This window comes from Monodon monoceros, unplaced genomic scaffold (genome assembly GCF_005190385.1).
Source record: "Monodon monoceros isolate NGI ecotype Baffin Bay Population unplaced genomic scaffold, NGI_Narwhal_1 Super_Scaffold_7, whole genome shotgun sequence".
Taxonomy (NCBI): domain Eukaryota; kingdom Metazoa; phylum Chordata; class Mammalia; order Artiodactyla; family Monodontidae; genus Monodon; species Monodon monoceros.
Window position 1 is genome coordinate 57,347,272 of NW_021703784.1, and position 14,787 is coordinate 57,362,058.

At 37.4% G+C, this 14,787-nt stretch overlaps 1 protein-coding gene across 3 annotated transcripts in view; it reads left to right on the forward strand.

Moving 5' to 3' along the window:
* Positions 1–14,787, forward strand: part of FCHSD2 (FCH and double SH3 domains 2) — a 304,862-nt gene that overhangs the window by 235,342 nt on the left and 54,733 nt on the right. For all 3 annotated transcript variants that reach the window (XM_029206970.1, XM_029206969.1, XM_029206971.1), the window contains exon 10: positions 6,814–6,909. In XM_029206970.1, coding sequence (XP_029062803.1) covers positions 6,814–6,909 — 96 coding nt within the window. The remainder of the gene's footprint in view (positions 1–6,813; positions 6,910–14,787) is intronic.

Below are 14,787 nucleotides of genomic sequence, written 5' to 3' on the forward strand. Positions count from 1 at the left end.
AGTACTGATACATCATACAACATGTGTCCCACAGAATAAAAAACATTAATCGATATTACCATATTAAAAGACGTTTGTATGGGCTTCCCTGGTGGCACAGTGCTTGAGAATCTGCCTGCCAGTGCAGGACACACGGGAACGAGCCCTGGTCTGGGAAGATCCCACATGCCGCAGAGCAACTAGGCCCGTGAGCCACAACTACTGAGCCTGCGCGTCTGGAGCTTGTGCTCCGCAACAAGAGAGGCCACGACAGTGAGAGGCCCACGCACCGTGTTGAAGAGTGGCCCCCTCTAGCCGCAACTAGAGAAAGCCCACGCACAGAAACGAAGACCCAACACAGCCACAAATAAATAAATAAATAAATAAAAGATGTTTTTATGGCCTAGGTTGTGTCCCCCTAAAATTCATATGTTGAAGTCCTAACCTCTGGTTCCTCAGACTGTGACTGTTTTTGGATATAGGGCCTTTAAAGAGGTTATTAAGGTAAAATGAGGTCATATGGACAAGCTCTAATCTAGCATGACTGGTGTCCTTATAAGAGGAGGTTAGAACACAAACAGGCACAGAGGGAAGACCATATGAAGACACCAGGGAAAGATGACCATCTACAAGCCAAGGAAAGAGGCCCTCAGAAGAAACCAACCCTGCCAACACCTTGATCTTGGACTTCTAGCCTCCAGAACTGTGAGGAAACAAGTTTATGTTGTTTAAGCCACCTCATATGTGATACTTTGTTATGGCAGCCCTAGGAAACTAATACAGACGCTTATACTCACTATTAATCAAAGAAATGGAAATTCAAATCACCGTGAGATTCTATTCTATACTTATGAGATTGACAAAAACAGACAGGAATGACTGTTGGTGAGAATATGGATTAACAGAAACTCTTACACTGCCCCAAGGGGTACAGATTAATACGTCCAATATAAAAACACTTGACATTATCTAGTCAATTTAAAGATGCACTTAGCTTATGACCCAGCAGTTCTACTGCTCGGAATATAACCTAGAGAACCTCTGGCACATGGGTACCAGGAGACTTTTGAAAGAATGTTCATAGCAACTTCCTTTATAAGACTAGAAAAAGCTAGAAATAACCCAGCTGTCCACTGACAGTAAGATGAATAATGGAATACAAGATAGCAATAAAATGGAAGTTCTGGGGCTTCCCTGGTGGCGCAGTGGTTGAGAGTCTGCCTGCCGATGCAGGGGACACGGGTTCGTGCCCTGGTCCGGGAAGATCCCACATGCCGCGGAGCGGCTGGGCCAGTGAGCCATGGCCGCTGAGCCTGCATGTCGGGAGCCTGTGCTCCGCAACGGGAGAGGCCACAACAGTGAGAGGCCCACGTACCGAAAAAAAAAAAAAAGGAAGCTCTGTAGGCACATGCATTAATATGGATGAGATTCACAAATGTAATATTGAGCAAAAAGCAAATTGCACAACAAGGACCTACAGTATAGCACAGGGAACTATACTCAGTATTTGTAGTAACCTATAATGGAAAAGAATCTGAAAAAGAATATGTGTGTGTTTGTGCATGTGTGTGTATGGCTAAATCGCTTTACACTTGAAATTAACACAACATTGTAAATTAGCTGTACTTCAATTTTAAAAAAAAGCAACTTGCAAAAGAATACACACACTAAGATGCCATTTATGCAGTGTTCAAAAGTATCCAAGAAAACAGTATCATTTTGAGATACATCATATGTAGTAACTATTAAAAGGAAAAAAGAAAAGAGGAGCTTGGTAAAATTCAGTAGAGTGGTTACATCTAGAGCAGCATGCATTTGCAGAAGGGCAGATATTCCCCAAGGGAGTAAAAATTGCTTCTGGATTTTGAGGGGTGATTTGCAAAAAAATCTTAGATATTACAGCATTCCATAATACATAAACATATATACAGTATATTTGTGGTATTAAAATTTAATCAAAGAGGGAGATTAGGGAAAAAATGTCTTGAAAGGGTCCCTGGATTGGGGAGTGGGAGTGATAACACTTAAAAAACATTAAAAAAAAAACAACAGGTTGAGGAACGTTCCTTTCGAAGGAACGTGGGAATGCAATAAGGAGAGGTTATATAGATTTTGACAGTAATAGTAATGTTTTATTTAATCTCAGTGATGGATACAGAGGTGTTCTTTAACAACTGTTTATTGAATGCTACTTTAGACAGAGTCACTGTGCTAGTTGCTGAAGGATACATCAGTAATGAGACTTAAGGCCTGACCTCAGTTGTCACAAGGAATGACAGAGGGGAGCAGGAAGGGACTGGAGGGAAAGATTACAAAGGGGATGAGGAAACTTTTGAGGGTGAGGGATAAGTTCATTATCTTGATTGTGGTGATATCTTTACAGGTGTATAGGTAAGTTAAGACTTATCAAAGTATACACTTTAAATATGTACAGTTTATTGTATGTCACTTATACTTCAGTAACAGCTTTACAGAGAGAGAGATTGGACATATATCCCAGAGAAAATGAAAATTTATTTTCACACAGAAACTTGGACACAAATAATTTATTCATAATAGCCAAAAACTGGAAACTGCTTAAATGACCTTCAGTGAGTGAGGGATCAAACACATGGTGGTACTTCCATACTATGGAATACTACTCAACAATAAAAAGGAGTGAACTGTTGATACATGCAACAAATTGGATGAACTTATAGTAAATTATGCTGAGTGAAAATGGAAATCTCAAAAAGATATATGGTGGGACTTCCCTGGTGTTCCAGTGGTTAAGACTTGGTGCTTCCACTGCAGGGGGCATGGGTTCAATCCCTGGTCAGGGAACTAAGATCCCTCATGCCGTGCCACATGGCCAAAAAAGAAAAGATATATGGTGCATGATTCCATTATGTAACACTTGTGAAATAACATATTTATAGAAATAGAGAACAGATTAGCAATTGCCAGGAATTAGGGATGAGGAAAGTAGAGGGAGCTATTATGGAGTAGCACAAGGGAGTCATGTGGTGATGGTTCAGTTAAGTATCTTGATTGTGATAGTGGTTACATGAAGTTATACATATGATAAAATTGTATAGACCTCTACACATACACCACCCCAAAATGAGTGCATATATAACTGGTGAAATCTAAATAAGCTTTATGCTTTGTACCAGTGTCGATTTCCTGGTTTATATATTTATGCAAGACACCGACATTGGGAGGTGCACAGGATCTCTTTGCAACTTCCTTTCAAAATGAATTGTTCGAGACAGAAGACCAGTAACTAACCCAGTACCTCTAGTGTACAGATCTTGTTTTCTATGTACTTTCTCCTACTCACTTAAAAAAATAAATAATAAAAGTAAATAAATAAAAACAGTGCTTCTTGGGAAAATAGCACTGATTCTAGATCTGGGACATGAAATATTTAAGGTAAATGTTAAATAATTTGTCATAATGGAAAGCAAGGAAACTGTCAAAATTATCAAAAACTACTAGTCCCATCTCAAAGGGACTCAGGATGTGATCTTGCTAGCCAAAGATGGGATAATTTTAGCATCAATAATGATAATAACAACAGTAGATTAAAACATCAAATATTTTAAAATCCATGACTTCATAATAATAATTTATTAAAGCTATAATTGGTCATTCTTTGGAGGTTGCTAGGGAAACAGCTCAATTTGAAAACTAGATAATAAAGGGAAGAGGAAATGTTTATCCTGCCTTATACAAAATGTACCTCAAGGTAACTAAATAATTGACTTGGAAAGTTTTTCTTATGGAAGTATTCCAGCTAATAAATGAAAAAGGAATGATAGAATTCCTTGAAAAAGTGATAGAAAAAATAGAAAAATCTCTAGTTTTTGTAACTCCTAATATGTTTAGGCATTTATCATCATAGGTCTGTTCTATTAGTTTCCTAGGCTGCTGTACAAATTACCATAAACTGGATGGCGTAAAATGACCGAAATTTATTCCCTCTGAGTTCTGGAGGCCAAAAGTCAGAAATGAAAGTGTCAGCAAGGCTGCACTCCCTCCAAAGGCTTCAGAGGATAATCAGTTTCTTACCTCTTCCAGCTTCTCATAGCTTGAGGCATTTTTTGGTTTGTGGTCACATTACTCCAATCTCTGCCTCTGGTCTCATTGGCTCCTCTTCTGTCTGTGTTTTCTTCTGTTTGCCTTTTATAATGACATCACTTACCATTAGATTAAGGGCCCAACCACAGAATCCAGAATGACTTCCTAATCTCAAAATCCTTAACAATTACATCTGCAAAGGGCCTTTTTCCAAATGAGGTAACATTCACAAGTTCCAGGGATTAGGACGTGGACATCTTTTTTGGGGGGCCACCATTCATTCAGCCCACTACAACTGTTAATATCAAAAAGAGACGAGTCAGAGGCTAGCCTCTTCACAGAAGTAAACACCACCTTGTCAAAAAATAAAAATAAAACAAAAACCTAAACGCAAAGAAGCATCAACTTACAGGACACACAAGAAACAGAATACTGCGAGGATGGAGTCAACAAAACTCAGGCTGTGGGAAACTCTACAAAACAACTCAGTTTCTTCAACAAACAAATTGCAGGGGGGTGGGGGTAAGGGAGATGGAGGAAGAAACCTATATATGAAAACAAGCCTAAGCAACATCATCCATTTGCACTGTGGGAACCTTACTGTGATCCGATTTGTAAAACTTTTTAAAATATGGAACAGAAATTTGAACATTTACTGGTTGTTTTATAATATTTTTTGTAAATTTTAATATGGATATATTTTTTAAAGTCTTTGTCTTTTAGACATTACACTGAAATATTTATAGATGAAATGATATGTCTAGGATGTGCTTCAATATAATTGGGGTGGGGGAGGAGCAGGTAGGTTTATAGATGAAACAAGAACTTGTGTTTTTGGAAGTTGGGTGGTAGGTACATGGGGATACATTATTCTGTTCTCTCTACTTTGAAATGTTCCTTAACAAAAAACTAAAAATTTTAAAATGTTGATACTTCCCCCTTGAAAGAAAGAAAAAGAGGAAAGAAAGAAAGAAAAGGAAGTTTGGTTTGTGGTGCTTGAGAGGATAGGTTTAGCAACTAGAAAGATGATCTTCTTAGCTTTTTTCTGCATGGTGACTAGTGAGGCTGTGTCTCAGGGCTGTGTCAAGAGCTTTTACAGGGGACTTCCCTGGTGGCGCAGTCCTGTGTTCGATCCCTGGTCCTGGAAGATCCCATATGCTGCGGAGCAACTAAGCTACAACTACTGAAGCCCACGCACCCTAGAGCCCGCGTGCTGCAACTACTGAAGCCTGCGGGCCTAGAGCCCATGCTCCGCAGCAAGAGAAACTACCTCAATGAGAAGCCCACACACCGCAACGAAGAGTAGACTCCACTCTCCACAACTAGAGAAAGTCCGCGCGCAGCAACGAAGAACCAACACAACCAACCAACCAACCATCCAATAAATAAATAAATAATTTTAAAAAGAATAAAAAAGAGCTTTCACAGCTACTCTAGCTTAAAACTGGAATCCAGGAAAAGAAAAAAACACATTTCCCTTTGAGAATATGCTTATTCAGCCAGCCTTTCATGACCATATTTTTTCAACCACTCCTTCCTCCATCCCACCCCTTCAGTCTGGATTAAATAGCACCATCTTTTGTGCTCTCCTAGTACCTTCTACATACTTTGATAGGGTATTTTAATTGTGTGATCTGTTTAGTTCTCCCAGTTTCTAGATTATAAATTCCTTGAAGATATTAACTTTGTTTATTCATATTTATTCCTCTGTGTATTCCCCCTCTTGGCTGCATTTAACATTAGGCCTGGTAAGCTCTCTCAGTAAATGGTTGTTGAATGGGGGTGGGGGGTGCAGAGGAGCAATAGAGAATTGGGTTGTGCTGGTAAATAAAATGCAGAATATACCTCCTACTTTCTCCATCTCCTGAATGAATTCTTTTCCCAGGACTACTAAAGTATAGCCACAGAGCTGCTTTAAACTTTTCTTTTCTTTCTTCTGCCCGTCCTCTGGCAGAGGTGCTAATGAGCTGTAATATACTACAAATGAAAGAAGAGTTAAGGGTAAGCAGTGTAGCAAAATAGAAAATGGGTTTCTGCACAATCACATGTTGCTGATTTCCACTCTTTCCCAGAGTATATAATACAATGAATTCTTTTTAGATGACTGTCTTTCTGTGCTATTTGTTTTGTTACTTTATGTGTATTAGAATTCCCCTTCTCTATAAATTACTTTCTAGTCTGTCTTCTTGGTATGCTTTAAGATGGTAATTAGAATACAGCCTCCTTAAAAAGGTGGCAAGAAGTACTGGAAAAATACTATTTTGTGTTATGTATAAGGTTATTTGGCAGTTTCCTAGTAGATGGCAATCTCCATAAAGCAAACTTAAGAGGCCTACAAAACTTTAGAACTGGGAGAGACCTGACAAACTAATGTGCTTCCCTATTTGCACCCCCACCCCAACACACCCCCACACCCCCACACCCACACCCCACACCCCCACACCCCCACCTCATGTTCAAAAGAATAACATTTTGTGTAATAACCATCTTTTTGTAGTCTTAATGTAGTGCACATTGTCTAGTCCCCAAATCTGGGCTAGTTTCTAAACTAGTACTTTCCATACTTAGATTCTTGAGAAAATGGGGCACAAGGATAACAACTATTATCTAAAATGACAAAAAAAAATTGTAATTATAATTTCTTTTTGACCACGTAGTACTGGATGATTGCTCATTTTTGGAAAACAGCAGAATAAAGCTTAAACTTTAAAACACAATTATTGAACATTTTAACCTTATTAAAGACTTAAAGATATTTTATTTTCTCTTTAGGTGGTACGAGACTATAATCTTCAGCTGTTTTTACAAGAGAATGCCGTATTTCACAAACCCCAGCCCTTCCAGTTCCAGCCTTGTGACAGTGATACTGTAAGGGAATTCCAGATTTTCATTTCATTTGTCTTTAAGCTATATTTGTTCTTAAATAATTTCTATCCTTGGAATAGACAGACAAAAACTGAGTGTATCTCAATATTATAACAAAACTGTGAGGATGCAGAGAAACTGTGACATTTCTTCTTTCTAAAATGTGACTAACACACCCAGTATCGTTATGCTAACAACTTTCTGCTTTAATAGGGTTAAATCATAAAACAAGTTACTGGAAATCTGAAAACTGAACTGAGGGAAAAAGAAAAAAATACTCAATAAATTTTTTTCAATCCAAATGTAAATTACATACTTTCTATTCATGAAATTCTTCACATGCATACCCTTCCAAAGAAACCAGTGGTTAAGTTTTAACCAGAATAGAATTAATAAATAGAATAATGAATATATGCATACAAATATTTTTACTGGTTTTATTAAAAATTATAGACCCTTTATAATTCCTTTCAGATTTCTTAGAATGTTAAAGTATTAACACAGATGCCAAATTGGCAGTGTTTAAACAATCATTAATCATACATTTTTATCCTTGAGTTTAATCTATGAAAAATGATAGCCATTTTTTAATTAAAGAAAAAGAACCAGAATACTAATTTAATGACATTTTTTAAAAGGTATTTAACTTCTACAAGTTGAGAAAGCACATGTTGGCATATCTAGCACATTCTCTCAATGCAGGCAAACCAAGAGGGAAGTCAAGTTGTATTGGTAAAGTCTGTTGGTAAACCTAGAATCAAAACCAGGGGAGTTTATGATATCAGAGTTTAATGGTATCAGTTTAATAGAAACCTTTGCTGGAGATATCTTCATTACTTTTCCTACTAAATTTTAAGTAGCCCTGTTAGTGGCTATATAAAATGTAGGAAATCAGCATTTCCCTCTAGATTTATTAACCCTTGCCCTTTATAGTAGCGCCTTTTTTTATCGACCAGCTTTTGCTGAATGACTCGGAGACATTGTCCTGAGGATACAGGGTATGGACAAGTTTGCCAAGCTTGACTTAAAATTGCGACTAATTTGAGATTATTTTATCTTTGCCCGTTTTCCTCAGGAAAATCAGAATAATAGTGATTCTCATCTCACTCATCCAAAGCCCAATGACAACCTGAAATCCTTCATTGTTTCTGAACACTGTGCTAAATGTTCTTAGCTGTGTGTCCCTGTTTGCCTTAAAATTCTAACTCTATGCTGTTTTCTGTCCTTGTGCAATCTGTACTGGGCAGAGTTTAAAAGCTGCCCAGCTGGTGGATATTGAGCTCTCCCCTGTCAGTGCTCTGAGAATGACCATAGCTGAGGTATATGGGGGTGTGGGTCAAGGGTGGGAGGGATGGGGTGTGTGGGTTTGCATGCTGATGAAGGGTGGGACCTGGTATTGGAATGAAAGTTATAAATATATGTGTAAGGGGCTACTGAATGCATAAGCTGGGGCTTTCCGTTTTTCCCTTATAAATTAGGGATTTCTTTTCCTCTTTATAGTGAAAAGATTGAGCTTTTCATTTGTCATCTTGTCTGAAGCACCTTAGTTTTCCTCAGCAGGAGTGCTGGAAAGAACCTTAGAGCTAACTTGCCTTTGTTAAAGAGGAAACTGAAGCCTAGAAAGGAAGAGAGACTTGTCCAGAGTCATACAGTGAATTAATGACACATTAATGTCTTGATTGCAGTTTAATGTTCTTTCCACATGCTACTCTGTTTTCTAAGAAATGTTCAGCACTTGGGGAGCAGTTAATTTTTTCATAATGGAAAAAGATAAATGCTCACATATTTGTAAAAATCATCCCAGATTGTCAACCACTGAAAAAGTCTTTAGAATAATCATTTTGAAAATGTTTTTACCTGTAAAATTTGTTGTATGTACTTTTTGTTTTGTTGTAGATTAAGTATTCTTACTGCTCACAAAGAGTAAAATCCCAAATAATTGTTTTTACTCAGTATGGACTAGTACTGTTCTTTCATATGAGAATGGAACCATTGTTTACTTGCTTTTCTGGTTTCCTCTTGGAAAAGCCTGTCACGGAGAGTGCCAGTCAGTGCCCCATTAACTTACTCCTCCTGCCGGGGAAATGCAGGGCATGTAGGAAGCACTAATTGCCACTATCTTCTGTCGTATTTCTGAAATTGCTATTGTTACTGTCCTATTTTGGAGCATATTTTAATTCAACAGACACTGAGTCCCTACTGCATCTGAGTGCCAGTCGTTCAGATAGAGGCTGAAGATAGCTATTACATGTTAAGAGCCTGGACTAGATGAGCTCACTGACATGTACACAAATAAGTACAATATAATGAGGCAAGTGCTGTATATGTTAGAGTGCTCCTGCTGTCCATTGATGGATACAGTTAATGCATCCTGATGTAGTATAATTTTTTTTTTGCGGTACGCAGGCCTCTCGCTGTTGTGGCCTCTCCCGTTGCGGAGCACAGGCTCCGGACGCGCACGCTCAGCGGCCATGGCTCACGGGTCCAGCCGCTCTGCGGCATGTGGGATCTTCCCGGACCAGGGCACGAACCCGTGTCCCCTGCATCGGCAGGCGGACTCTCAACCACTGCGCCACCAGGGAAGCCCTGATGTAGTATAATCTTTTTACAAATTTTTTGAGGCATATTTACATATCATATAATTCACCCATTTCAAGTATATTATTCACTGATTTTTAGTAAATTGACCAAATTGTACAACCATCATCACAAGTAAGTTTTAGAACATTTTCTTGACCCCAGTAAGATCCCTCACGTCCATTTACTGTTAATCCCTATTCCCATCCCCTGCCCAGGCAACCTCTAGTCTATTTTCTTTCTCTATAGGTTTCCGTTTTCTAGAAATTTCGTGTAAATTGAATCATACAATATGTGGTCTCTTATGTCTTGCTTCTTTCACCTAGCATGTTTTTGAGGTTCATCTATGTCTTAGAATGTATCAGTAGTTTGTACCTTTTTAATTACTGAAGAGTGTTATGAATATACCACATTTTGTTTATCTGTTCATCAGTGATAGACATTTAGGTTGTTACCCACTTTTGGCTATTATCAATAATGCCGATATTAACATTTGTGTACAAGTCTTTGTATGAATATGTTTTCAATACTCTTGAGTTGCTGAGTCTTATGGTAAATTTGTTTCACTTTTTAAGAAATTGACAAACTATTACAAAGTGGCTACCATTTTGTGTTTCCACTACCATTGTATATGGGTTCTTGTTTCTCCACATCTTCACTTCCATTTGTTATTGTCTCTCTATCTCTTTGCTTATAGCCATCCTAGAGGATGTGAAATAGTATCTCATTGTGGTTTTGATTTGCATTAACCTAATGACTGATGATGTTGAGTATCTTCTAATGAGCTTATTAGTGATTCATATATTTACTTTGGTAAAATGTCTATTCATATCTTTTGTCTTTTTTTATCAGATTGTTTGTCTTCTTAGTATGGATTAGATCTTGAAGATGAATTGAAATTTACTTTGCAGTGATTGAAAAACAACATGCCAGGAAGTGAAAATAACAATTGAAAATAATAGGTGAAATTCACTGAAGATTTGTTTCATGCTAGATATTTTTCTAATTGCATTGCCTGTATTAACTCATTTAGTCCTCTCAACAATCCTATATTTTAGGTTCTCTTTTTAATCCTCATTTTATAGTTGAGGAAACTATAGTTAAGAAATTTGCTCAAGATCACTCAGCTAATAAGTGTTGGAGCCAGAAAAGCTTGAAAGTGCATCACCTGTTGAAATAGCAAGGAGGTTTGGTATGGTGAAGGTGTTGAACAACACCATAAATGTAGGTTGCAACCAGATTTTGTGTATGAGTTTTACATATGGTAGTATATGGAGAACTATGGAATGTTTTCAAGTAGGACAGTGATATGATAATTGCAGATGGATTCCCCCTGCGGGACAGTAGTGTTCCTTAATTTTATTTTGGATTTTATAATTTATATTAGGAACTTTGAACTCCTTATGGATTTAACACATTCATTTTTCACTCAATAGATATTTATTGTGTATAATTTGTATATACCCTTGCCTTATGTAGAGATGAGTAGTCAATAAATATTTGATCTAGATTTAGGTAAGATGCTTTCAGGAAAGCCATAGGACTTTTAAAGTCACCACCATGATTAAATTTAACTTAATTTTCTTCTGAAGGTTTTCATATATTATCTTAACATTTTTTTAAAAAACTTTTAAATATAACCCATTTCAAATTCCAGTATTTTCCCTACAAAAGTCAAAAATGTCCAGTTGAAAACATACAGTCACAGTATTACCACTGGAATTTAATTAAGTGTTGAAATTATTGCACTTCTTCTTTTTGTGGCTTATCTTTTTTTATCTGCTGGTAAATCAAAATTCCTTTTCATTTTATTTTAATATATGATTATTTTGAGTCATGTTTTAGAATGATATACCAAAAGGAACTGGCCAAAATGATTTTATAAGGTCACAATTATCTATTCTGTGCAGCCATAGAATTAAATTAGGAATCTTAGTTTAACCATAAGATGGTTACAAGTGACAGTGATCAGTGGCAAGTTTCATCTGATGTAGTAATTTAGTAGCTGGCTTATGGTTAATACTGAAATATTTCCATGTCTGTATTTCCATATAGAGTTACCGATTTCTAAAGTATCCTTTCTTTATTCTTCTTTATATCTTCTGGTATCAGATGATACCAGGAAGTCAAAAATCTTTCTAGAAATAGTAAAGTTCACCTTTCTTCACTGAACTGAACGTTTTTAATACAAGATTGTTCTGAGAAGGATATGGAATGTAGCCTAAAATTTTTTTTAAATAATTTTTTAAATTTTATTATTATTTTTTTTTGGCTGCTTTGGGTCTTTGCTGCCACATGTGGGATCTTTGTTGTGGCATGTGGGATCTTTTTTAGTTGTGGCATGAGGGCTCTTAGTTGCTGCATGCGGGATCTAGTTCCCTGACCAGGGATGGAACCCAGGCCCCGTGCATTGGGAGCATAGGGTCTTAACCACTGGACCACCAGGGAAGTCTCAATGAGAGAATTTACATTTATCAGGCTCTCTATGTTGAAGAGTCATTCAGCTGTCACATGGGTCATACTTGTATTAGAGATTCATACAGGTGTTGTACAATGAGAAATCATGGGCTGTGCTGTGTGCTAGCTGTGTTTATTTATTTATTTACATCTTTATTGGAGTATAATTGCTTAACAATGGTGTGTTAGTTTCTGCTTTATAACAAAGTGAATCAGCTATACATATACGTATATCCCCATATCTCTCCCCTCTTGCGTCTCTCTCCCTCCCACCCTCCCTGTCCCACCCCTCTAGGTGGTCACAAAGCACCTAGCTGATCTCCCTGTGCTACGCGGCTGCTTCCCACTAGCTGTCTATTTTACATTTGGTAGTATATATAAGTCCATGCCACTCTCTCACTTCATCCCAGCTGACCCTTCCCCCTCCCCGAGTCCTCAAGTCCATTCTCTAGTAGGTCTGCGTCTTTATTCCCATCCTGCCCCTAGGTTCTTCATAAACACACGAAAGAATGCTCAACATCATTAATCATTAGAGAAATGCAAATCAAAACTACAGTGAGGTATCACCTCACACCAGATAGAATGGCCATCATCAAAAAATCTACAAACAATAAATGCTGGAGCGGGTGTGGAGAAGAGGGAACCCTCTTGCACAGTTGGTGGGAATGTAAATTGATATAGCCTCTATGGAGAACAGTATGGAGGTTCCTTAAAAAACTAAAAATAGAACTACCATATGACCCAGCAATCCCACTACTGGGCATATACCCTGAGAAAACCATAATTCAAACAGAGAAATGTACCACAATGTTCATTGCAGCACTGTTTACAATAGCCAGGACATGGAAGCAACCTAAGTGTCCATCGACAGATGAATGGATAAAGAAGATGTGGTACATATGTACAATGGAATATTACTCAGCCATAAAAGGAAACAAAATTGAGTTATTTATAGTGAGGTCGATGGACCTAGAGTCTGTCACACAGAGTGAAGTAAGTCAGAAAGAGAAAAACAAATACCATATGCTAACACATATATATGGAATAAAAAAAAAGTTATGTGTTTATTTTTATTTACATATTTATATATATTTAACCTCTCTGATTCAGCTTCCTTGTATGAAATGACTCTATTGAGTTTGAAAATTAAACTTGACTCAGTGCCTTGCACATAGTAGATAGAAAATAAATGTTGACAGCCTTTTTTTTTTTCTATCCACAAGACAGGCATATTTCATTTTTTTAGGTTGTGCCACTAATTACTATAAGAAATACTAAAATATCAAATATAGAAGACATTACCAAGATTATAAAATATTGCAGTCATGGCCCCCAGTTCTCAACTCCCTTACTGAGTCTATCACTGAAAGTCCCTTGGGATTTCTGCTCTCCTGTTTTATTCTACAAGGCATAACTCACCAACCTCTCAGCAGTTTTTAAGGCTAAAAGGCAATCTGTGTGGAATAAAGAGCAGCCAATAGCTAACGATTAGTGTCCATTCTTACTCTTCTTATAAGAACATGACTTGCCTTGCTCAGCATCTCTCTGCCCTGTATACATCTCAATGTGTCTCCCTTCCATTACCAGAACTAGTGATATGTACCCTTAGGGAGCATTTCCTCACATCCTGTGAAAAAGGACAAGGTCAATCTGGGATGGGAAATAATACGAGAAACATGCACGTCCACAAAACTTAGATAAGTATGACCTATTCAAGCAGGAAAAACTTAAGGAAACGTTTCCCTCAAACTTCCTGGTGGGGATGAGAAGACCTTTTCCTCTTTACCTTCTCTGAACTGCAAATAATAAGAACTTCACATATAATGATAAAAGAAAAGAGCTGACATTAAATTTCCAACATATGATCTTTTCCTGTTATTTGAACTGCTAGTTCTGATATTTAATTCTGCCTTCTATAGATTAACAGTTATATTAAGATGACCACTTGCTGCAATTAGGATTTTGCACAATAACGTTTCACTTATGTGGGGCATTTTATGCATCTATTTAAAAATAAGTATTTAGCAAAAATGCCCTTGTCTATAAAAGACTATATGGAGTCAATATATCATGCAGAGAATTTACCTGAAAATTACAAGTGGCTCTTTCTGTTGATGGGAATCTTATATTGCATATAGCATTGGCTCATCATCATGAAAGCATTGTGATAGAGAATTTATGAAAAATCCTCCTGATGGGTAAATAGGTACCATCATCTTGTACATATACTGGCAACAGTATCCAAAAATGAAAACCCTAATTATAGACGTGTCACTTTCTAGAATCAGCAGTACCTACAGTCAAGTGTTCAAAGGGGTCTGTCCTAAGTTCTAGAGCCTTTCAAAAAGGACTTACTTTTCACAGAAAACTTACCATCTATATAATAGATCTTTCTCCCAGTCTGGTGCCTTTTCTAGCCATTGAGAGGAATCCAGAGCTTTCCATAGATGCCTTGGTAACGTACTGACATGCAAGGAGCCTGGAAGTTCACTTTTTTAAAAAAATATACCTTGTGATTATAGCTCTTAAAGCAAAGTCTCTGTTAGAGCTACCAAACTAAAGGTATACTCCTCCTGAGGTTGTTCTATCCAGTCATGCCTCTACATACGTCTAGAGAGTACCAGACACAAGGTTTTTTTTGTAGTCTTTTGTTTTCATGTCAGGGACATATTCTCCTTTCAGATTTACCTTTGGTATTCTAAGCCAAGACAAGAGAAGGGTATTCCTTTTTCAGAGTTCTCATTAGTTCCTCAGCCCAGCCTTACTGTAATTGTATATCCTCTTCCTCAGTTGTCCAAGGTTTTCCAGAAATGTTCAAAAGCTCAAGCAGCATTAATTGTCTTCTAG